The sequence below is a fragment of the Panthera pardus genome, unplaced genomic scaffold, assembly GCF_024362965.1.
Source record: "Panthera pardus isolate Hobbes unplaced genomic scaffold, ASM2436296v1 HiC_scaffold_11, whole genome shotgun sequence".
Classification (NCBI taxonomy): domain Eukaryota; kingdom Metazoa; phylum Chordata; class Mammalia; order Carnivora; family Felidae; genus Panthera; species Panthera pardus.
Window position 1 is genome coordinate 92996115 of NW_026526666.1, and position 24295 is coordinate 93020409.

At 55.9% G+C, this 24295-nt stretch overlaps 2 protein-coding genes across 3 annotated transcripts in view; both read left to right on the plus strand.

Annotated features, from left to right (window-relative positions):
- Window positions 1-18771, plus strand: part of IFFO2 (intermediate filament family orphan 2) — a 49817-nt gene extending 31046 nt beyond the window's left edge. Inside the window, exons 2-9 of one of the 2 annotated variants that reach the window (XM_019461552.2) lie at window positions 2603-2663; window positions 4158-4253; window positions 5476-5616; window positions 6768-6907; window positions 11026-11146; window positions 11259-11351; window positions 12277-12407; window positions 14233-18771. In XM_019461552.2, the coding sequence (XP_019317097.1) occupies window positions 2603-2663; window positions 4158-4253; window positions 5476-5616; window positions 6768-6907; window positions 11026-11146; window positions 11259-11351; window positions 12277-12407; window positions 14233-14338 (889 nt within the window). In that variant the 3' untranslated portion in view covers window positions 14339-18771. The remainder of the gene's footprint in view (window positions 1-2602; window positions 2664-4157; window positions 4254-5475; window positions 5617-6767; window positions 6908-11025; window positions 11147-11258; window positions 11352-12276; window positions 12408-14232) is intronic. The other variant, XM_019461553.2, reaches the window with a different exon arrangement.
- Window positions 18772-20640: 1869 nt separating this feature from the next.
- Window positions 20641-24295, plus strand: part of ALDH4A1 (aldehyde dehydrogenase 4 family member A1) — a 32821-nt gene continuing 29166 nt past the window's right edge. The window contains 1 exon segment of the mRNA XM_053898902.1: window positions 20641-20771. Coding sequence (XP_053754877.1) covers window positions 20710-20771 — 62 coding nt within the window. The 5' untranslated portion in view covers window positions 20641-20709.

Sequence of the window (24295 nt, forward strand, 5' to 3'; positions counted from 1 at the left end):
GCTTTGGAAATGAAAAGGCCCATGAAGTCATCTGTGCGAGGGCATCGATGTCGGGATGCAGCTTAGAAACCCCAGCGAGGTGTGGGGCCGCTCCGCGTGCTGTGGCGCAGGGGAGCCCGTTAGAAATGCCGCGTGTCCGCCCCGCCCCGCCCCACACCTGCCGAGTCCGAACAAGGTCCCCGGGGTGATTCCTGTGCACATCGCAGCGTGGTTCGTGCTGCTCTAGAGCGCGGGCCGGGCTCGAGTCCCATCCCTGCTTACCAGCTGGGTGGCCTCAGACAAGTTCCCTCACCTCTCTGAACGTCAGCTCTTGCATCCACAGGATGGGTGTGGGGAAGATTCTCTACACGAGCAGGTTAATAAAAATTCACACCGAAGCCAGTGTGTATGAGGCAGTGAACTCGGTGCGTGGGGCACAGACTGTGCGGGCCCATCAGTGGTTGTCGCTTCGGAGACCTGGCTTGTGTCTTTGCTCTGGGTCGACTGGGGGCAAATCTCTGGGCCTCATTTGCCCTCTCTGTGCGATGGGTCTGTTAACCCCTCTGTCACTTCCCTCATCAAAAGGTTGCTCGAAGGAAAAGTGAAAGGGGCCGGGCCTCATCTCCAGGAGCCCGTCTGAGAAGCGGATGTGTGTGGGCGAGGTGCCCCTGGGTGCCCACCTCTTCACCCCTCGCGGCCCCCTTCTCTGCTACTCCTGCCCTTGCAATAGCGAGGCCGGCTTGCAGAAGGCAGCCTGCGGCCCTTCCCTGCACCTGCTCTGCTCGGCAGCTTGGAATTGAGCCCCCTGCCCCTCTGAGAGCAGCGTGGCCAGGAGAGATGATTCAGCTCAGACCCGTGTTCTGGGCCTTGGCCTCCCTTGAGAGAAGCCCCGGGAGCCCCATGCTGCGTGGAGGGCAGCCTGTGAACTTCTCCCCACCCTGGGTTCCTGTCTCCCACGGTGGGCCCGGGGCGGGACTCCTGGCCTTGCCCCTGACATACCAGCTGACCTTGGACAAATTCCCTATGTGCTGTGGGCCTCGGGTTCCTCATGTGTACAGTGGGGGGGGGTTCGGTGAGATGGTCTGGCCTGGGGTCGGTCCTTAGCTTCTCTGCCTGCCTCTCCTTAGCTTTCTCGGTGCCCTTCATCCCTGGCAGGAGCCCCAGCCCCAGTCCCACTGCCCGCCAGGTTCTGGACCCGGCAGAGCTAGGCCTGCCTGCCAACACCAGGGGGGTTGGTAGAGACCAGAGGGAGCGAGGGAGAAGGGAGCATGTAGGGGAGAGGAGGAATTTTCCTCTGTGTGTGCAAACAGTATCTGTGTTCTCTTGTTTCCAAAAGCCAGTGACGTAACCTACCCTTCATCCATTCTTCCCCTCTGGCCTATTTTTAGCCGGCCCCGACAGCATCCTAAAAGGCTTCCAGACTCGCCTGCTCTGAGGCCATGTAGGGAGGCGGCCATAGGGTGAGGAAAGAGACAAGCGCATCGGTGTGTCTCAGGAGGGCGGGCGGGAGGGGACCTCTTCCAGGCTTCCTCTGGGGAGGGAGAGGAGCTGGGTGGGGAGCCCAGTTGTGGCTCCCGTGGGTCCTGGGTCTACAGGGGGCCTGGCAGGGTTACAAGTACTCGGTCTGGAGCCTCCAGCCTGGGTTAGAGTCCTGGCTCCACCTGTCCTCACCCTGACCTTGGGCACCTGACTCTGTGCCTTGCTTTCTCCATCCGTAACATGGGGTGACACTACGGCTGTGCTGGAGGGTTGTTAAGAGGACCGAATTATGTCATATAGAACTGTGCCTGGTACCAAGTAAGCACTCAGGCTGAGCTGGGATCGTTACAGTGATAACTATTAACATCCCATTCTGCCTCCAGTTAATGTTGGGGGGCACACTGGGAGCCCCTGGGTGCCCTCTGTTCTCTCCTGTCCAGCTTTAACTAATGTGTGCCCGAATGAGACAATACACAGAAAGCCCTGGAACAGCGCCTGGCGCATAATAAGCGCTGAATAAGTGAGAGCTATATTTATTGTTTTTGTTTTAATGTAACCAAGCAGACCTGGGTTTGAATTCCAGCCCCACCCGCCAGCTAGCTGAGCGTCTCCGGGTAAGACATTTAACCTCTCTGGGCCTCAGTTTCCGTATCTGTGAGCTAGGGATGATCGCTGTGTAGGAGACTTCTCTGCTGATGAAGGTCGCTACACGACAAGAACCCAAGATCGCAACGATCAGTACAATAAAAGTTTCTTTCTGACGGGTGCAAAGAGCCCCTATCGGGTGCTGGCTGCAGCCGGGCTCCCGTGCTGTCCCGTGTGAGGCAACCATAGCAGGAACAGTGGCATTTGCATGGCACTTTACAGCGTGTGTGAAATAGAGAGTGTGGTCCCTCCGGCCTTCATCTCCCCGCGGTGCTGGTGCCAGCACGTGGCACATGTCACCACCGTCTGATATGGTTATGGGCCGTCCCCCCACCCCTAGACTGGGAGCTCCTGGAGGGCAGGCCGGGATGGGTTCACTGCTGCCCCTTCCTTGTCTGGCCCGGGGACAGGCCCAGGGTGGGTGCTGGCATTGTGTCTGAGGGCTGGACTGGCACGGGGAGCCCACCCTCTGACCACCTGTCCTTCTCGACTCTTGCAGGTGGGAGGAAGAGCTTGCCAAGCGCATGAACCTCCAGACCATGGTGGACACGCTGCAGGAGGTGAGCGCCCTCGGAGGGTCCCGACCAGGAGAGGCTCGCGGGAACCGTGTGGCCAAGGGGCACTGTCGCGGTGGCACAAAGCCCGAGGCCATTCCTGGCTCAGCCCCTGCTCTGTGCTGCTTCCTGTTGCCTCAGTCTCTCCTCAGTGGAGCCACAAGGCCTCTCCTTGTCCCCTGCTTCAGACCTAGGAAGGGACTGGCACAGTGTCACAGAAAAGCTCCGGGACAGGAGTTGGGAAGCCTGGGTCTAAGTCCCGGCGCTGACCCCTGCTTGCTGGGTGACGTTGGTCCAGTAACTCTTTCCCACCTCCTCCCCACCTGAGCTCAGGATTGGATGGTTTCTCTCTCTCTCTTTTTTTAAATGCTTATTTATTTATTTTGAGGGGGGGGGAGAGGGAGGGAGCACACACACACACAAGTGGGGGAGGGGCAGAGAGAGATGGAGAGAGAGAATCCCAAGCAGGCTCCGTGCTGTCAGCGCAGAGCCTGACGTGGGGCTCGATCTCACGAACCGTGAGATCGTGACCTGAGCCGAAATCAGGAGTCGGACGCTTAACCGACTGAGCCATGCAGGCGCCCCAGGACTGGATGGTCTCTTGAACTGCCCAGCCCCCAGCTTAAGGGAACTGACTTGGGGCGGAATGCCTCGGAGAGGGCGGGTGGCCGTGTCACCAGGTGAGAACGTTCCCTTTCGGTTCTGGCTCTGTGTCTGTGGCTCTGCTTCTCACCCACCTGCTGGGTACCCTGGGCAGCAAACTCCACCTTCTTGGCCTTTGAATAGCGACCCCAGGAGAAGGCAAGGAAAAGTTCTTTCCAACATTAAAAAGGAATTGCTTTCTGATATTTAAAGCACTGATCTTATAAGAGATAGAATAAAATAATGTCAATATGTAGAAGGAAAAGGATGAGTGGCTGCCCCCTCCCTTTCTTTTATAACAGAAATCTTTTTATTTACAAACGTAACGTGTTCATGGTCACATATTTGGAGAATTCAGAGAAGTACAGGGAGAAAATAAAACCCACCTCCAGTTCTACCCCTGCATAGTTGACAAATTGCCATGTGGCCTTCTGGTCTTTTCTGTGCAAACACAGGGACTCTAGACGTATATGTTTGATTAGGTTAACACACATGAAGTTGCCATTTTTGAGATGGGAGATGGTTAACCATTGGGAATCTCACATGGACCGACCTCATATTTTAACCTATTGGGATCTCTTGTTATATTAACCTGCTCTTCTCTTAATATCTGCCGGGGACTTTTTCCATACGATGACTATTTCTTTGAGAAGTGTTTTAAGCCGAGTGGTGCCCTGAAGTGAACTGGGCTCAGGAAAGGCGGGCTGGGGTGAGGTCGTCGGCACCCTTTTCCTGGCATGCAGGTGCCAGGCCTGGTGGAACGTCAGGCGCCCAGGGCTGTAGACCCAGATGCCCAGCCCTTCCTAGCCCTCAGGATGCCTGGCCCCCTAAGCCCGTCCCCATCTCTGTCCTCCACAGGCAGCACAGGAGGCTGAAGCCATCCAGGAGGAGATGAACGAGAAAATTGAGCGGCTCAAGGCCGAGCTGGTGGTGTTTAAGGGGCTCATGAGTGACGTAAGTGCCACCGGCCGCCACCCCAGGCGTCATGACAACCCCCCTTCCCCCCCCCCACCCATCATGCAAAATGCTTCATTCACTCCGAGGCTCCAGAGCTCGGCTTCTAGTTAGAGTCCTGGCTGGCTGCGTTTGCCCCGTGAGGATGTCGGATGCATCGGAGACCAGCCCCCACCCCTCACTTCTGCTTCCCTTGGTCTGAGTAGAGATGCATTAATCTGCTGCTTAACCCATCCCGCCCTCCCCTGGGCTCCTCTGATGGTCTGTTTGCGTTTGCTCCGACTCGTCCCAGCTCGCCACGTTGAGGGCAGGTGGTGGCCGTGGGCCTCGCTGTCTGGGCACGGGGAGGGCCCAGTGGCAGGTCGCAGGAGGCCCCGGGTCTGGTCCGTGCCAGCCTGAGAGGCTCCCCAGGCCAGCGGCCTGCAGCAGGGTTGCTTTGTAAAGTTGGGGAAGGCCAGTGTGTGCATCCTTTTGGCGACTGGAACCTTTCTGAGCGACCACGGGTGCAGGGAGCTGTTAGCAACAAAGGCCTCCTTCCTGCTGGGGACCCGGGTTTCCCGCCACCTTCAAGCAGCGGGCCGTACGTAGGGAGGGCCGCCAGAAAGGAGAAGGAGCCCCGATCGCGGGTGACTCAGCCTGGTGTGGCTTCTAGTCCTGAGGGGTGTGGAGCTGGGTGTGGCTGGAAGAAGCCTCTGGGGGCTGCAGGTGAAGGCCACCTGGCTTTCCCTCACTGGGGTCCTGGGGGACCCCCCCCTCGTCTTAGGTGATGCCCCACTGTCAGCCGTGGGGAGGGGGGTCCTGGGGAGAGAGCGCCACTTGGCAGGACCCTCTGTGGGGGACAGGCGGGGCACGTGGGGTGGGAAAGAAGGGAAGTCTTTCAACAGCGGGGGCTGTCTTTCTTTTTCCTTCGCTCTAACAAATAAACACCGTGTCTCTTGAGGGGATGCCTTCCAGCAGCCCTTAGGGAGGCCGCCAAACAGGGTCTCACATTGTCTACTCAGCGCCAAAGCCTTTAGCTCCTACGACCCCCCCTTCCCCTCCCCTAACCTGAGCAGCGCCGGCCCCACCCCCGACGCCCAGGAGAAGCTCCCCGGCCCCCTCAGACTCTGGACCCCGGGCCTCACGCCCCTCCGCCCCCTCAGGAGCCTGGGAGCGACTCCCCCGCCCCCCTGTGCCTGCTCCAGCCCTCGCTCACGTAACCCCCCTGCTGTCCTCCCTGCAGCCCATGACAGACCTGGACACAAAGATCCAAGAAAAGGCCATGAAGGTGGACATGGACATCTGCCGTCGAATCGATATCACGGCCAAGCTGTGCGATGTCGCACAGCAGCGGAACTCGGAAGACGTGTCCAAGATCTTCCAGGTGAATAGGGCCGCCCTGCTCACCAGCTGCCACTCCCCACTCCCAGAGGGCCTGGCCTCCACCCTGCATGGCCCTATTCCCCCCGAGCCCTGCCCACTCTCCTTCACCCCAGAGGTAGCGTTTACCCACCCCTCTGGCCTCCCCAGGACGAGGTAGAATCAGGCACTTGTAGGCCCCTCAGGCTGTGTCGTCAAGGCGGAGTGCTTCATCCTGCTGAAGAGGCCACTTGGCCCGGAGGGGGGCAGGGTGACGCGACGGGCTCAGGGAGGGAAAGGAAGTGCCGGGACTGGATCTCAGGTCTTCTCACCCCTCAGGGCTCGGCCCACGGGGCGCCATCGCCGAGGTCGAGGGCCCTGGCCAGGCTGTGGGAGCCCTGGCAGTTGAGTCTAAGATTTCCCAAGAGGGGCTTTTGGTCTCTATTTTCCGCTTTCACTGAAGAGCCTCTGTCAGTACCCTGGGGGCTTGTCCAGCTGCCCAGAGGGCACACGTCATTCTCCAAAGGCTGCTTCTTGAATATTGGGTTGTGGTTTGGCTTTGTGCTTGAGCCCAGGGCAATACGGTGTGTCGTCGCTTTAAGTGCGTGACTTCGGACGTAGCGGGAGAAATCGGGGCTCGTCCACCTCCGCGCCTTCTTGCTGCCGCCTCTGCTGGGGAGCAGGGGTGGCCATTCCAGGCTTTGTTTGGTTTGCTCGTGTCTTGTCTGCTTGGAGTGGAGGAAGCTTGGTGAACCTCGGGCTGCCTGCCCGTTACCTTTGCGTGCGAGCAGGAGGGCTCTGAGCGTGGGGCCTCTGGGCCCCTGTGAGGGGTTTCTCCATCTCTGGCTGGCTCTGACACATCCCGGGTGACTCTGTGCCCCGGGCTGGCCCATCCCTCTCCCCCAGATCGTGGGGCTACTGCTCTGGTGAAGGGCTGAGCCGGGCCGGCCCACCCCCAGGGGAGGGAAGGGTCAGGCCGTCTGTCCTCTGTCCTGCATGTCTCTGCCTCACGCTCCCTGCTAGCTCTGCCTGCTTCTTAGAGGAGTTCAGCTCTGCACCCTTCCTGGCAGTGGCTACCCCAGCCACGCTCCATCCATCCCGTGGGATGCCGGCTCCCTTCCCAGCCCATCCCAGCAGAGCCTCCCACTTACCTCGATCTCTTCCTTTCCGGGTCAGGTGGTCCCCAAAAAGAAAGAGCGTAAGGTGGCCTCTGACGATGACATCTCCGAGCAGGACGGGGAGGTGAACCGGTTCTCAGATGACGAGGTCGGCTCCATGAACATCACGGACGAGATGAAACGCATGTTTAACCAGCTGTGAGTATCTCCACTGCCCCAGCCCTCCCCGGGGGGGTGGGGGGGGGAGCTCCTCTCCAGTTTCCCCAGATTGCTGGGACAGGGGTGGCAAACCGGTGACCTGGGCTGAAAGCAGCCTGCAGATGTGTTTTGTGTGGCCAGCACGGTGTTCTGAAAGAATTTAGATTTATTTTCAATCTTTACAGTTTGGGGAGTTTCACATTCTCAGAAGAGGCCAAGTGGTTAGCGGTGGTCCTGTCAGATCAAGCCTTCCGCTCCCACCATTGTCCTTGCAGGGCAGCGGGGGGGAGGGGAGGGTAGCCAAGCCGATCCACACACCAGGGCCCCCCAGGCTGGCCGGGGGAGGGCTCCCGACGTCCACTGAGCATCCTGTGTCTGTAAGGTGCTTCCCAAGTGTGACTTCGGGGACTCCAGACAGTCGACCAGGGGGGTTGGATTCCCGGTTCCCCTTTTGTACATGAGGAAACTGACACTCACGGGAGGGAAGCCGCTTGGCCAAGACTACCCCACGGATCTGGAGCTGAGATCCAGAGTCAGGCATGTCACCTGTGAGATGCCGCGGGCCAGTGGCAGAGTCCGGGGCTGGCTGTGGTCAGTGGTGGGCTGGAGCCAGCTCGTACCAGCTCATGAAAGCGATCGCACACATGTCTGCCTACTCCGTGTTCAGTGACGGCACAGGGAAGTCGCTTCAAATCTGCCCTGGTGGGAAACTGGCGAATACTTTCCATCAGGGCTGCTCTCCCCTCCCCCGTGGAAAGCTGGTTTCCTAGAACCCCACCGGCCGTCTAGGGCAGGGACACACTGTGTATGGCCTTGGCCCGCCCAGTGCCATATTCTCAGTCCAAATCCATCTTTAACTCTGACTCATGTAGTGCCCTAAAGTGGGGAGGGGGAGGGGAGAGGAGGGTGCAGCTGTGGGCATTAGGTGACTCACCTATGGGCCTGGAGTCAAAGGGCTGGGCTGGGACAGGGTCTCTGGGGCCCACGTTTCCTCCTGCCCCACGGGTCTGCTCTTGGCTGCTGTTTCTCTGGAGGCCTTCGCAGTGGGGCACCCGAGCCCTGAGAGCTCTGCTTTTCCCCAGGGCTCTGGGTTTCCAACAGCAGGGCTACGTTTGAGCTCTTGGCTCTCCTGAGCCATCGCAAAAACCGCACAGAACCCCTCCAGAGGGGGCACGTGTCTTTCGAAGTTGCCTGTGACATTGTACTCAGCTCAGAAGCCAGGGCACAGCCATCTCCTGATGGCTTCCTGCAAAGCTCCGGGGCTGGCTTAGCATTACAGAGTCCGAGGGTCACTCAGCCCAGCCCTTCACGTACAGATGGGGAAACCGAGGATAAGAGAGGGGCCTGCCAGGAGCTGGAACAGAGCGCGGTCCCTGACTCTCGGTCGAGTGCTTTGTCCCCAACTGGCTGTCTTTGTGCTCAGAGAGATGTCTCCCTCTGCCCTCCTTGCAACATCATCCCTGCCCTGGTCCCTTTGTGGCCGAGCCAGGTGACTCTCAGGGAGACGGGAGTCAGAACCGAGCAGGGATGGGTTTGCCTGCCACTTCCTTGTACTTGTCATTCTCTTGACACAGAACTGAGGTGGGCTGTGTTTTGGGGGTTTGCTGTTTGAGGGTGACAGTCTCCTGGACTCTTGATATCATCTTCTGACGTCCCCTCCAAACGTCATACTCTCATCTTTTGGTGACAAGAGAGGCTTTGGAAGAGAACTCTTGGTTGGATCCGGTTGTTCTGAATGTTAGGCTGGGCATTGTCCGCCCCCCAGGCCCAGGCTGGGTTCATTCGCATGGATTCAGGGGCTTTGTCCCCGTTTTCAGAAAGTCACCAGGGGATAGTTAGGCCGCCCAGGAATGGGGTGAGCTGAAAGGGACAGTCCCAAGAGCTGGGTCTGGGGGCTCCACCGGAAGCAGTACTGTGTATACAAAGGAGGTTCCAATGCAAAAACGGGTGCCTGGTGTTGACAGGTCTGAACTAGGTTCAGTATCTAATTAGATTTATCAGTTGTACAGTTGCCTAGATTAAAAAAAAAAAAATCCTCTGATCCCTCTCCACCCTTGCAGTCCTGGCCGAGGCCATGCTGACCCCACCCTCGGCAGGGCCCCGGCCCCTCCCACTGACATGTCCGTGTCCCCTCGCTATGGACTGGGCAGAGACCCAAGCCAGAGGCTGCCCCCCGGCCGGTTCCACTGATGTCTTTGAATAATGCGCCCGTGTCAGGGCTGTTTTGTTTTGATCAAAATCTGTTGCTTGGGCTTCAGACCAAGGAGAAGGGGAGGAATTTGCTACTTTCCCTGCACCGGGGCCAGCTCCTTGGCTCCGCCTTCTCGATCATCTGACCCTCCTCTCTTGCCCATCTTCCCATCCTTTCTGGCTCCCCATTACTCAGCCAGGGTTTCCTTTAGATTCCAGACGCTAGAAAGGAAGTGAAGTCAGCAGTCGAGTATGTGTTGCGGTGCCGGTGGACCCCAGGGGCTCGTTTGGAGCTAGTCCAGGCCAGCACTGCCTTCCGACACAGCCCTGGTCCCGGCTCTGGTCCCTGGTCCCAGGTCCCTGGACCCACGGAGCCACCTACAGGATCCAGCAGGAACTGCATTTTGGTGGGGAACCTGGCTCCAGGGGGGGCTCTAGGTAGTTTTTAACCGGAAGTTCTTCTGGGGCCCAGCCTGGTGGCCCCCAGCCTGATCCTTTGGGAAAATAGGGAGCAGTGTCCCGGAGAATCCAGGGAGGAGTTGAAGGAGAGCCCCGGGACTCACGGTTCTCTTCTGTGGCTGATTCGACGGATCAAATGATTTAACCCCCACAGACCTCAGCCTTCCCATCTGATTTTTGAGGTCCCCTCCAGCAGGGGGAGCCCGGGCATCTCCAGAAACCCCTCAGTCCCAGGCCAGCCTGTATGGTCTGTTACTACTTCTAGTCCCGGTGAATAGGGAGGCTCTGAAATTACTTGGGCTTTGAATGCAAACCCGATTTCCAGCATGTGTTGGTCCAGAAGTCTACCTAATCCCTGTAGCCTTCAGTGTCCTCATCTGTAAAATGGGAGTAATAATTATGCTTGCTTCATAGGAACGTCATGAAGATGGAATGAAATGCAGTTTAATAGAGGCGTAGCGGCCCGTTCCGTGCCCGGCACATATGGGTGCTCGGTGTGTTTTCCTGGGGAGGAAAACGCTGTGGGAAACATCTGGTTTTTAACCCCAGTGTCTGTTACAAGCAAGCAGTGTGACTTTGGACAAGTGTGGTTTTCTTTCTGAGCTGCAGTTTCCTCATCTGTAAATTGGGAACAATAGCAACCTTTTCCTAGTTGTGCAGAAGAGGATATAAATCGCTAGAAAGGAAGTCAAGTCAGCAGTGGAGTATGTGTTGCGATATACTCTTGCAAAGTAGGGTCTCAAGAAATGAGCTGGTACCTGAGTGAAAATAGTCACAAGGGATGCCTTTGTGGCTCAGTTGGTTAAGTGTCTGACTTCGGCTCAGGTCATGATCTCGCTGTTCATGGGTTCGAGCCGTGCGTCGGGCTCTGTGCTGACAGCTCAGAGCCTGGAGCCTGTTTCAGATTCTGTGTCTCCCTCTTTCTCTGCCCTTTGCCTGCTCTCTCTCTCTCTCTCTCTCTCTCTCTCTCTCTCTCAAAAATAAACATTAAAGGGGCACCTGGGTGGCTCACTCAGTTAAGCATCTGACTTCGGCTCAGGTCACGATCTCACGGTTCGTGAGTTCGAGCCCCGCGTCGGGCTCTGTGCTGACGGCTGGGAGCCTGGAGCCTGCTTCGGATTCTGTGTCTCCCTCTCTTTCTGCCCCTTCCCCACTTGTGCTCTGTCTCTCTCTGTCTCTCAAAAATAATAAGTGTAAAAAAATAAAAATAAAAAAATAAACATTAAAATTAAAAAATATATATGTATGTACATTTTAAGTCGTGTAAGTAATATGTAAGTACTTTCTGCATTTTAAAAGAGTTGAACCCCCACGGTAAGGTGCGTGTCCCCTTTGGCCAGTGCCCCTCTCTGTTTGGGGGGGGCCACCTTGCAGGAGCATACCCATTGGGGCAGCACCCCTGTCTCTCCCAGACCCCGGCCTCTGGAGCTGGCCTCTGCTCAGCCCTGCCCTCCGGTGTCCTCCTACAGGCGCGAGACCTTTGACTTTGACGACGACTGTGACAGCCTGACATGGGAAGAGAACGAGGACACGCTGCTGCTCTGGGAGGACTTCACCAACTGCAACCCGACCATCGACCTGCAGGGCGAGGTGAGCCCGGGGCCTGGCCTCGCACAGGCCTCCCAGCTATCCCCTGCCCCTGCTGTGCCCCGGCAGCCCATGCCACCCGTCTCACTTGGCCCCCTTTGCTCTGTGTCCCCAGCAAGAGGAGAATTTGGGCAACTTGATCCATGAGACAGAATCCTTCTTCAAGACAAGAGACAAGGAGTACCAGGAAACGATCGGCCAGATCGAGGTGAGATCTCGGGCTCTGGGACCCCCTAGAGACGCCCCCGTGAAGCGAGGTGTCCGTCACAGTGGAGACCCCGTGACGAGTGTGCCTGTGGACCAGGGGTCGGGAGTTGGCGGCCTGCGGTTTCCTGTCTGCCCCTGGGTGGGTCCTACCCCACCTTAAGGCCTCTGTTTTCCAATGTGTAAAATACTTAAAATGGGGGTGGTCATCCCTGCCTGTCCCGGAGAACTTTTTTTTCCCTAAGTTCTTCAACTGAGATCGTGATCCCAAATAAGTAGGGATGACGTCTGAGTGGCATTGAGTGATGCCAGGCACCCAGTAAGCCCTTACGAGGACAACCTCCCTGGTACCCACATACCCTCTCTGTGCCGAGAGGTAGTGAGGTGCCTCCACCCCGCATAGTGGGTACCGTGCACCCCGTTTTGGGGGGAGGAGATCCTCCCCCCGTGCAGTGGATCCTGTGCACCCCGTTTTACAGAGGAGGAAGTGAGGTGGAAAAAAGCCCATGTGGCTTGCCCAGGGCATCCAGCCAAGAAGCAGCCTTCAAGCCTCCTGTCTCCGCTCTAGAGCCTGCACACCTGGCCACGTCTTTCACTGAGGGTGAATGCTGGCGAAAGAGCAGGCCGGCTCCTTCCCTGGGGGATATAGCATCTGGTAGAGGAGAAGGGCCAGAAACGTAACAGGGACCTGAGAACTTTCCTAATCAAGTCCAGGGAGAGGAGCGCAGGGATGCTGGGCTGGGCAGAGTCAGTGGAACCAGGAAGGCTGCCCTCCCCCCCCATGGTTGCTAAGCAACCGTTCCCCTTTCACTGGAAGCCGTTCTGGAGGCCACGGACCACCACACAGAGAATGGAGGGAGGCCCAGAGGGGGTGGGGGCCGGGGTGGGTGACTTGGCCTCACCTTTATCCCCGCATTGGGTCCCGGCAGCTGGAGCTGGCCACAGCCAAGAGTGACATGAACCGGCACTTGCACGAGTACATGGAGATGTGCAGCATGAAACGTGGCCTGGACGTGCAGATGGAGACCTGCCGCCGGCTCATCAAAGGCTCCGCTGACAGGTACCCAGCCCGGTCCTCCCTGGGGATTCAGTGGCTGCGTCCTTTGGGGGTGGTGGTGAGCATTTGTGGGGCTGCAGTTTACAGCCTGGCCCATTTCGTCTGTTCAGCCCTTCTGTCCATCCTCCTGTCTGTCCTTCCATCCATCCATCCCTCCATCCATCCGTCCATCCCTCCCTCCATTCATCCCTCCCTCCATTCATCCCTCCCTCCATCCATCCTTCCATCCGTCCATCTATCCATCTTTCCATCTGTCCATCCCTCCCTCCCTCCCTCCCTCCCTCCATCCATCCCTCCATCCATCTGTCCATCCGTCCATCCGTCCATCCCTCCCTCCCTCCATCCATCCATTCATCTGTCCATCCATCCATCTCTCCATCCATCCATCCATCCATCCCTCCATCCATCCATCCATCCATCCCTCCATCCATCCCTCCCTCCCTTCCTCCATCCATCCATCCATCCATCCATCCATCCATTCATCCATCCATCCCTCCATCCATTCATCCATCCATCCCTCCCTCCCTTCCTCCATCCATCCATCCATCCCTCCCTTCCTCCATCCATCCCTCCCTCCCTCCATCCATCCATCCCTCCATCCATCCCTCCCTCCCTCCCCCCATCCATCCATCTCTCCCTCCATCCATCCATCCCTCCATCCATCCATCCCTCCCTTCCTCCATCCATCCATCCATCCATCCATCCATCCATCCATCCATCCAATGAGTATTAGCCGCTTGCTGTGTGCTGGATGACTTATGTAGTCTGATCTCACGTAACTCCCGTGACAGCCCTGTCCCCACTGATTCCACAGCTACTTGTCACGTCAAAGGCCTGCTCTGTGCCAGGCTGCAGAGACAGTGATGAACAGAACAGCCACAGCCCCTGCCTCTAGGGGCTCATGCCCCACTTTCTGCCGAATTGCCAGTGGGTGGAGGAGGTAGGGAGGGCACTCCTCCACCACTGCCGATGGGGCTCATACTTGTCCTTTTCCATCTTCCATCCAAGGGCCACCTGGGTCTGGCCCCAGGAGACTGATGTGCACCAGGCCCCTTGTATCTGCCAGGGAACACCAAAACAAAGAGCCCCTGCCTTCGAGGAACACGCAGCCTTTTGGGGGAGACATATGCTAATAATAAAATGAGATAATACATGTAAAATGCTTGGCACGAAGCACACATATGTTAATTGTAATTGTTTCTCTTATTATGACTGTATTCCCGCGGGCCATGGTTCAGGCTGTAAGAGGGAGAGACAGCTCAGTGGGAAGCTGCGTGGGGGGCCCTGGGCTTAGCATGCCACACCTTTAGCTCACTGTTTCTCCCCAGAGCCCCCTGTCATTATCTCCGTTGTTCAGATGGAGGAGCGTAGGCTTAGGCTGGTTAAATAGCTTGCCCGAGGCCCCCCGGCTCTTCAGCGATAGGGCCAGAATTCGAACCCAGTACCATTGGCCACTTTCCTGTATGGCCTCCCTCTGAGTTAATTGGGGTTTACTGAGCACCTACCACGTGCCCAGCCCTGCATTAGGTGGTTGGAGAATAGGAACCAAGCTCGACCCATAGTTCCTGCTGCCAGGGAGCTCTCAGCACCCAGCAATTAGAGGCATTGGGGGCGGGGGGGTGGTTCCCAAGAGGTCTTGAGGGCCACAGTCAACTCGTGAGCTTAGAAGATTCTAGAGAAAGCAGAGCAAGGCCAGGGGTCTCAGGGCAGGACACCCCTCTGGGGTTAGATTATACACAAGTGGCAGCTCAGTCTTTTCTGCTCCTTGGATCCCTTCAGGGGTCCGCAGATTGCCCTCTGAATGACCCCATTCTCTTGTGCCTTCCAGGAATTCACCGTCCCCCAGCTCCGTGGCCAGCAGCGACTCAGGAAGTACAGACGAGATCCAGGATGAGTTTGAGCGGGAGGCGGATGTGGAGCCCATGGTCAGCTGATGACTGAGGCCCCCCTGTGCCTGGTGGTCTCGGTGACGGGGCCTCTGCCCCCGCTCCCCATGGGGCCGGGAAGGCTCCTCAGAGCGGGGCTCCAGTCCTCACCACACCGACTCCCTCTGCCCTCCCGTCTCCGGAGGCCCCGAGGGACCGCTGCTTCCTTCCTTCCAGCCCACCACCAACCAGTGCCCCTTCTCCATCCACCCACCCAAGGAATGGTGCTGTCGATTTCTATTGTTCTCCACATCACAAATGCAGACTTCTGTCCGGACGATGCAGAGTTAACTGTGCCTTTTCCCCTAAGCTGAGCCACTTTGAGCTCCAAAGAATTATTCCTAGCAGGTGTTTTTATACAAAACTCTAAGGTGAGGGCGGGGCCCCTGGCATGGTATAATATGGATTTCTACCCTCCCACCTGCTCCTCTGATTGGCCGTGAGCTATGCCCTTCCCTCCTCTGCCTGGCCAGTGCAGACCTGAGTTGGCCTTGGGGTGGTCCACCTCCTCCCCCCCCCACCCCCCCCAGGAAGGAGCTGTTTGCCTTTGCAACCTTTCTAGGCCTGGGTGGGGGCCTCTCAAGTGCTTTAACTTGAAAAGATGGAAGGAGGGAGGGGAGACAAAATTTTCTTTTTTTTTTTTTTTGGATCGAGTGGCAAAGTGGAGGGACAAGGCACTGTGGGGGGTGGGGGGGAGTGGAGTCTCACTGTGTTTAAACTACTATGCAAAAAACAAACAAACAAACAAAAAAAGCAGCTTGCCTTATATCATTGTGGAAGGTAGGCTCCCGCCCTGACTCCTGGTTTTCCCCCGGAGCTCGGAGGGAGGCTGAAGCTAGGGCGAGCTCTCTCGCAACCTCCTCGGGTGAACACTGACTTGGGACGGGGGTTCTATCACGGTTGGTAGTGAGGCCTGGGTCCTGCAAGGCCCTTGGCCCACCTGACTGCTTGCTCTCTTGGGACCTCTGTGGGGTGGGAGGGGTCTTCTATTGCCCTGGTCATTGGCAAGTAAACACATTTTGTTTTCTTGATGTTTTTCTCTCCCTTCCCAGCCAATGATAAGGGGCTATAGGTCTGTAATTTCTCTGTGAGAAAGTCTGAAGGGGGCTAGGTCTGGTATCTACCCCCTCCATAGTGGAGCTGGGTTCCTACCTCCTGCCGCCATCTTGGTTCTCCACTGCCCCCAGTTGTCCACTTCTTGGCCACTGGCTGACACTGGAAAGGGAAGGGGAGGGAGGCATCGAGGGCTGCTGGCAGATCAGAGGTGGTGGCAGGAGCGGAGCTCATCTCTGGATGAGAGCCATCCTTGTTCTGCTCATGGACACCCGCAAGCCTATTTCTATTCTTCACTTGATTGACCGACTGGCGGGGAGTTAATCTGAGCCAGTGTCTCCCCAAGACTTGAGTGGGCTGTGTCAAAAGGCACCACGTTGAGGCCACGCTGCCAAATCTCAGCCTGGAACCAGGCGAGCAGGTTTCGCTTTTTAAGAAAAATTTCTTTTTGGACCCACTCCTGTGGGTGGGATCGCCGATTTTTTTTTTTTTTTAATTGGCCCAGGAGCTCCCCCTGGAGGTCAAAGAAGCAAAATGTGCCCCAGGACCAGAACTTCTCGCCTACTGCTCCTGTGTGGAGGCAGAGGAGGGGCTCTGGCTTTAAAACGGATTGCAGCCCCCTGTCTTTCTTCCTCAGGGTACCAGCGACCTGTTAGGGCCTTCTCTCTCTTCCGTTTCCCCCACCAGTTTTGCAGTCTTAAAACCATTGTACATAATATTCATATAATATATATATATATATATATGGAGAGAGAGTGTATGTTAGTGACTGTATGTAATTTTTATTTATCAGAACTTGGTGGCCTTCATCGTGAGTTCTTTCCGTTGTTGTTGTTGTCGCTGAGGGAGGCTGCTAGTGGTCTGGCTGAGAGGCTTCCATCCCCAGCCGAACGGTCCCTGGGTAGGTACGTGGAGGGATTGATGGTTTCAGAGGAGAGACAGCCCCTTTCCCTCCTCCTCACTGACCCTTGTTCTAAAGGTTACAGGGTTCAAACATACCTGATTATTATGGTCCTTAGTGTTATTGTTGTTTTAGTTTCAGTTTCATTTTAACCAAAGGTTATCAGAGCCAGTTGGCCTTGGACCTCAGCTGCTGAAAAGATTTTCCGTTTCCGGGAGGACCCCTCGGGCCTCCTCTGTCCGGGGCTGGGGGGAGGCCTGGAAGGACGTGGTTCGGGAGGCAGAGTGGAAGCCAGCCCCGGGTTGTTCCTCAAGGTGGCGGGAGGGTGACAGACCTAGCTTTAGTGTTAAGACGTAAGGCAACAGTGTAAGCATTTGGGGGTAACTAAGGTGACCGGGGCAATCGGTGTCCGGTGGTGTTATTTATGCTTCCCATTTTGTGTACATAGGACGTTCGTCTCTGGGACTAGCGTGCTCTAAGTTTGTCCAGGGAGTATGGAAATGGCAGGAGCCAGAGATAGATGCTGGCCAGAAAGTTCCTTCTTGCTGATTTTCCATAGCTGCTCTCCTCTGGGGAGCAAGGATTTGGGGCAGGACGATGGGGGTGGGGGACAGCAAGCGGGTGGCCGACCCGCCTCCTTGGCAGGGGGCCTGGGTCTTGGTCTGGCTACCTTTCTCCCCACCAAGTTCTGGGTTTTTTTGTTTTGTTTTTTTGAGTTCGTTGCCAGTGGGCCCTGCTTGTCCCCTCGCCACGAGCCCACAGCTTGCCAAGAAAGACCCCAACGCTCGCTGGGGCAGCACTAGGTCCGGTCGGGACGAACTGGTCCGTCCTTTGTAAAGCTGTAAATAGTCAAATTTCTATTTCTAAGCCCAGTGTCATATTGACATTGGTATTTTAGGGTTGTTCTCAGATGGGTTCTCCTGTGCTGCCCTCTCTCACTCTCCTATTTTTGGGGGTTTTATAAAAAGAGAGGATCGGGGAGGAGCAGGGAGAGTAGCTTTCCTTTGGGCTCCCTGGTTGTGGAATCTACACGCGCGCACGCACTCACGCACGCACACACACACACTCCTCTGAGACTCCAAACAGGGGATAAAAAAAAAAGATCATTGGCAAGTAAACACACTTTGTTTTCTTGTAGCAATATATCTTGAGGTCTCTGAAGGCCCAGTCTGTCACAGACTTGGCTCTGACCTACAGAGAAGCAAACCACTTTGGCTTGGAATGGGGGAGAGGGTGCGGGGTAAGGGGTAATAGAAGGTGTCACTTAAGCTAAATGTAATCTATTTATAAAGCAAGAGATTCTCATCTATTTTTATGAAAGGAAAGGGTTTTTAAATCTAGGGTAGGCAGTTATGGCAGCCCCGTGTTCTTCTGTGAACAAGATGCATGTTGCTGCTGCTGAATATAACCAGTGCCCCTCGCCCCATCTCCCCGGCCTCACCGCCTACTCACCTGCACCCATGAGCGGCTTCAGCAGAGCCTACGTCCCGCTTCACCCCATTTCCCTGTTCCTTAACCCCTCCCCCAGCTCCTCGGTCCTTGGAAGTGTTTGGGGGGGGCACTTGTGGGAGTGGGTGGGCAGTGGGGAATTCAGAATTGAGGTGGGTGGGGGGAGGCGGAAGGGGGCACCAGGTAGGGGCCCAGCTCTGCCTCGGAGGGTGGGCTCTGAGTAGTTACACTCCGATCTGCCAAGACCCATTTCCAAGTCAGCTGTGTTTGGGAGAGGCTGAGAACCAGCAGGCTGTGGGCAGCCATGGGACTGTTGGTTCAGGGAGCATTCGGCTTCCTTGGGGCCTGGGCCCTACTGGGTCCCAGGCCGTCAGGCAGCTGGAGCAGGGATGGAAATGCCAGGGGATGCCTCCCTCCCAGCCCCAGCTGTGCGGACTCCGGGCCGAGGCCTGGGCTGTGGTCCTTGATGTGCTCCTCCGGGGCCTGGGAGAGGACTAGGGTGCTGCGTGCTGGGTCCTGCTCAGACCTGGGTTCACCACCCGGAGACACCGAGCTCTGGTTCTAGAAGGGCACGCTCCTAGAGTGTGGAGTCTGGGGGCAGCCGGGTGGGTAGGGGGGGAGGGCAAACTCTCTCTGAAAGGCAATTTTCCACGCGTGGAGGATTTCTAGGCTCAAGGTGGGCCGTGTGTTGGTCTTGGGCAAATCCCCCACCGTTCCTGCCGCCAGGCCCTCAAAGAAATGAGGCGAAGGCACCATCCCCACCCCTAGCAAGACCCCTTCGGTGGACATTTTAGCATCTACCTGATTTTTAGCCCCATCCAGGGAGACTTTGTATCCCACAGCCCCATCCCACCCCACTGTTGCTGTCTGTCTGCCAGTTGGGTCTAGTGTCAAGGGGAAGGGGGCGGGGGGAGGTTTATACTCATTGAAAGACTACTGATCCTACCAGAAACCAACCTGTTTACTGTACTGTTGTAAATATCATGCCCTTTATATCCTGTATATTGGCTTCTTTTAAATAAAGTGAAATGTCTTAGAATTGATGGCGTTTTTTTTGGGGGGGGGGGGGGATAAAGTAGTGATGGGGGAGGGGCAAGAGGACTGAGGGCCACGTAAACACCAAACCAAGTAACTGGCCAATTTGTGACAAAATAGGGAAATTTCACATCACCTGCCATAGCTTCATCTCCCAGTAAAATCTTTGGAAGTCGATAAAGCAGGAAGGGGAAGAGCGAGCCACAGGTATCACAGGCTGAGTAATCGGCATAGACTGGCTTGCAGTAGAGGTCCTTCCTGTTAATCATAAAGCCCGCCGTTTCTTGAACCAACCTTTTACTGAGCCCATGAGAGGCCACCTTCTGGGACTCTGAATTTGACACTGTCCAGTGTTCTAGTGTCTTCTTGTTAATGGCCAAATCTGGGGAGACATTGCCCCCCCCCCCCCCCCCCCCCCCACACACACACACTAGAGTTTTCTGTATGGAGTAAGAGAGACAGGAATGCCTGGGTGGCTCAGTCAGTTAAGCGTCTGACTCGAGCCCTGCTCAGGTCATGACCTTGTGGTTTGTGACTTCAATTCCTGCCTTGAGCTCTGTGCTGACAGTACAGAACCTGCTTAGGATTCTCTCTCTGCCCTCCCCCACTCGTGGTCTTTCTCTCAAAATAAATCAATAAACTTAAAATTTTTTTAATAGAGCCACCAATTCCGATCTATTTCTACCATCTTTAAGACTTGCGCTTAATGTAGCTTCCTTTTCTCGCTTCCTGCTCTTTAAATTCCCCCGAAGTGTCTTAAAGGGTGTGACCTGGAGAAAGAGGAGTAGCATGAAATAATGGGAACATTCTAGGGTGGGTATTATTGCCCCTCTAATATAGACCTGGAAACTGAGACCCAGGGAAGTGATGTATTTTGCTAACGTCCTAAGTTGGAACCACAATCACGCATCGGGACTGACTCCTAAGCAGGTTCTCGGTTCACGCTGGAGGAAATATAAACAGGCAAACTGAAAGAGTGTTTAGGAATAGAACGAATCCCTAGGACCCCGCTATCGGAAAGGTTTCAGAATCCTAATTGTAAATAAAGCGTTCAAGCAAACAACTTCAAGAGGAAACCAAAAGTTTGACTGGGGTGGGGTGAGCTGGCAGGGGTGGAATGGAGGTCAGGGACAACTCGTTCCGAGGTCAGAAGCTTTGAGGGAAAAGCTAAGCATGGACTGGCTGGGTTTTCTCTCTTCTTGATCGTAATCTGCCAGCAAGCAGGCGGATTTATCTCAGCGTCAGGCTCACGCAAGCTTTAGGGCCGGCACGACGCTGGGAGGTGGAGGCGGCTGGGCGCCCAGCAGGAGGAGGCTGGAGGCAGGGTTTGCAGGCTCATCCCAGGGGCTGCAGTCTCCGCGTGGAGGCAAGGGGCTGGCCGCGGTGTGGACCCGCGGGGTCAAAGAACTTGATGCCATCTGACCAAGGGCAGCCCAAGCAGTCAGGCCGGGACGCTCGAGACACCTGACGCACCAAACCGCAGTCCTTCCGCTGCTCCGCGCACGTGTCCTGCTCCGGCTCTCTCATTGGCTCTTCAGCCCCCTGGCCAAGACGGCTGCAACAAGACCGTCCATCGGATTGGCCCATAAGCTTCGGTGTGTCATTCTGATTGGCCAATGAGGCTCACGCCCCTTCTCCCTCGGCCCCCTGGAGGGCTGTTGAGTCATACCATAAAAAGGAGGGGAAAACGTGTATATGTCGAGACTTCTTTTTTGGGCTACCTTGTCCTGTGTCGCATACTGGTCTCTACAGTGCCCTCAAAGCAAGAGCTATTGTGTTGGCAGAAGTCACATACGGAGACATTTCTGCTGACCTTGACTTCGGAGGACGGTAGCGTGATCAGATCCCCCCGCCTGTCGAGGTGGTGCGCTCCGGGCGGGGCTCCACCTTCTGGCCGCGCCCGGGGCGCGCCGTGAGCGGACAGCCGCGCCGCGCGCTCGAGATGCTGCCGCTGTGCCCCGCGCTCCGCCGCGCCCTGCAGGCCCGCCCCTGGAGGGGGCCCGGGTGAGTGCTCACCTCCCTGCCGGACCCCCGCCACGGTCCCGCGGGTCCCCCGGCTGGGGGTCGCTTCCTCTGGCGCCCCGCCCCGCACCCAGGCCTTCCTCCCGCTGCGACCCCCACCGTCTCTTGCCTTCCGCGAGGGGGGACTCCCTCCTGGCTCCCACGCTCTGCTCGGAAAGTCGCCTCCTTCGCGCTCGTTTTTCTCCTAATGCTGGACCCACCGCCGAAGTGCGCCTCGATTTTTCGCACAGCGCTTCTCAGCTCCCCACCCTTGGTCTCACATTCAGGATCCACCTCTGGGATTCCCTGAGTCTCCTCTGTCCTTTCCACTGGGACGTCTACTCTCTTTCCCGCCCCTCCCCCTTTTCAAGTTAATTACCGGGAGTGAAAGGGACTCTTCCTTCTGATAGGTGGAATAGTAATCCTTACGGAGTTCGTATAATGTATCAGACGCTGACTAAGGAAGACCATACATGCAAAGTGCCCGAACGGTGCCTGGCACTTAGTGCCCAGTTCTTATTAGTCATGATCGTCGTTTATTACTCTCATTTAAAACTGTGCGGTAGATATTCAAGATTACAGGTGAAGAAACCCACGTGTAGTTTCAAGGTGGATCAGCCCTGGAAACTTCCAGGCTGTGGAGTTGGATTCTTGGACCCGTGCCCACTCAACGAATGACAGATGTTCTTAGAGCCCCTTCCTCTTCTGGGCTAGACAGGGTGTGCGTGTATTGGGGGTGGGGGGTGGGGAGGGATAGGTAGGACACAGACCCTGTCCCAGAGGGGCCCAGTCTGATGGACGGGTGTTTCTCTGGGCCTCCCTTTCAGAGCTGGCTAGCCCCCACCCCCAATTTGAGTTTTGTTTGCCTGACCCCTAGGACTGTGACCAGCCATGTCTCCTCTGCTGAGCTATGCCCTTTCTGAGTTAATCAGTGTCCCAAGGGATGGCACGGGGGTGCCCTGGACATGGGTCAGTTTCAACACAGCTGTGTGTCCTTTGTGGGTGGGGGCTCGATAGGTAAGGGCACAGGAAAGGCACATTCCTCTCCCAAGCCAAGATTGGGGGCCGCACTTGTCACACTTGCCCTTTTGTGGGCTTCTCCCTGCGCTCTGACACCCACTCCCCTCCCCGCAGACCTTACACGGAAGCTCCGTACGTTCCTGTATTTACCGAGTACCCATCATGTGCGGCTGTTGTGCTAAACACTGGAAGAGAAGGGTACCCCTGAGATTTGCATGTGGACTTTTCAGTTTCATGGCGGGGTTGGGGGGTGGCGGGAGGAGGGCTTAGCCATAAAAAGCTCTAATATCTGGTAGAAAGCAATCTATATTCTTTTAAAAAAGCTTATAATAGCAGTAATATTTCTCAAGCGATTGAGTATGGTGATGTCGCTAATAAGCACTGTATTATCCCCGTTTTTATAGAAGAGAAACTTACTTTCCAGTTGAGGCGAATGGAAGACTAAATTTGCAGACTCCAGATTCATGCTCTTAATTACAGAGCTTCCAGAATGGAGGAAAAGCATTTTGCAATCAGATCTGAAGAGTTAGGTTAACCTCTCTCGGTAGAGCAGCTGGCCCGGTGCCCTAGACCCTAGGGTTTCTCAACCTTGGCACCATTCACATTTCCAGCTGGGTAATCCTGGGTTGCGGGGGCTGTGCAGCGTTCCTGGCTTCTACTCACTGGACACCATTAGCACCCCGCGGTTGTGACAGTAGAAACGTGTCAGACATCGCTGATTGTCACCTAGGGCAGAAGTGCACCCAGCGGAGAGCCATTACTTTGGAAAAACAGGTTTGATGTTTGGCCGCTTTGTCATTTATTCAGTGACTATTTAGCTAACACGTGTCCGTTGTAAAAAGTGCGGATAAAGCAGAAAAGGGTACACACGTCACTTGGAATGTCACCACACAGAGGTAACCACTGTCTTCATTTTAATACCCTTTAAAAAAATTTTATTTATTTATTTTGAGAGAGAGAACGGGGGAGGGGCAGAGAGAGAGCATCCCAAGCAGGCTCTGCACTGTGCACGGAGCCCGATGGCGGGGCTCGAACTCACGAACTGTGAGATCATGACCTGAGCCGGAAGCCAAGAGTCGGACCTCAATGTACTGAGCCACCCAGGCGCCCCTAATATCCTTTGAAGTTTCCGTGAATATATATTTTTTAAAAAAGAAGAAAACCCACAGTAGACACGTGGGCTCACCTGCAAATCCATTTTTGTAGTTGACTTTTTTATTTCATGGACTTGTCTACCTTACCGTCCCCAGGGCCTCATAGTGTGTCTGGCACCTGGGAAGCCCCGAGCAAACATTTGGTGAAGAAATGATGTTCACAGCCCTTCTTGCCAGTAGGTACTTACTACAACTGGACTTGAGCCAGGGATGGCCCAGGGATAGCCACTAACGGCAATAGCTGCCGTTGGCCTTCTGTGTGGATTATTTTACTGAGCTCATCGGGAGCCTATGATGTAGGCGTCACTATTCCCATTTCACGGATTAAACAACTGAGGCCCTTGGAAATTAAGGGAAATTTGTCTAAGGCCTTAAGCTAGTATACACCAGACCCCCCAGTTGACTGCCTCCTGTCTCCTTTGGCCCTGACCTCCTGCTTTTTTTCTCTACTTCATTGACTCTATGGGGGAATGTCCTCGGTGATGTCTTTGCAAATTCTTGTTGGAAAGAGTCAAGATACATATTTATGTTTATATACAAATTTAATAAACAAAAGAACTATCTTGGGCGCATAGCAGGCTTACAACGAATGTTATTTTTGTCCATTACTCTTGTACCAGACCTTGCTGGGTGCGAAGGGTGCAGAGATGACCCCCCTGCTCCCCAGCAGGGATGTGTGGGCTGGAATTGGCCACAGTCCTGTTCCCTGCCGGAGTCCTGGGTCACTTTGAACTCCTCTCAGCCCACCTGCCTGTTTAATTTTCAGAATTTCAAGCCTCCCCAATGTTTGTCCCGCCTGCCTGCCCCCCGGGATGGGCACAGGCCGGCACATCCCACCGTCCCCTGGACGTACTCTGCTCTCTCAGTCCCCTAAGCAGAGGCCAGGCAGCACCTCTTGCCTGGAATGTCCCCCCCCCCCCAGCCCCCATGGTGAACCCACACTCACCCAGCACTTCGCGCCCTTGGCAAGGCAGCTCTCCTTTGGCCCCTCAGTGCCCTGTCTGTAAAATGGGGATAATCCTATCAGCCGTGTAGCAGAAGGATTGGACGCGATGTGACAGGTAGATTGCTGGGGTCTGGTACCCCCGACGTAAGTGACTTAGTGCAGGAATAAATAGAGCCTGCAGTGATCCTAATACTTGCTTCAGAGGTTGTTAAAAGTCCCCACCCGGGCTGTCATCACAGGCATACCTTGAGCACTTGCTTCTGGTACCCAGCACCCGGCCTGGCATACGGTCGGTGTGGAGCACTTGCTCTTGGGATGGACCAGAGGACGGCATGGGGCAGATTCTGACTTCACCTCTCAGTAGCTCTGTGGTCCTGGGCAGGTTGTTCAGCCTCTCTGTGCCGCCT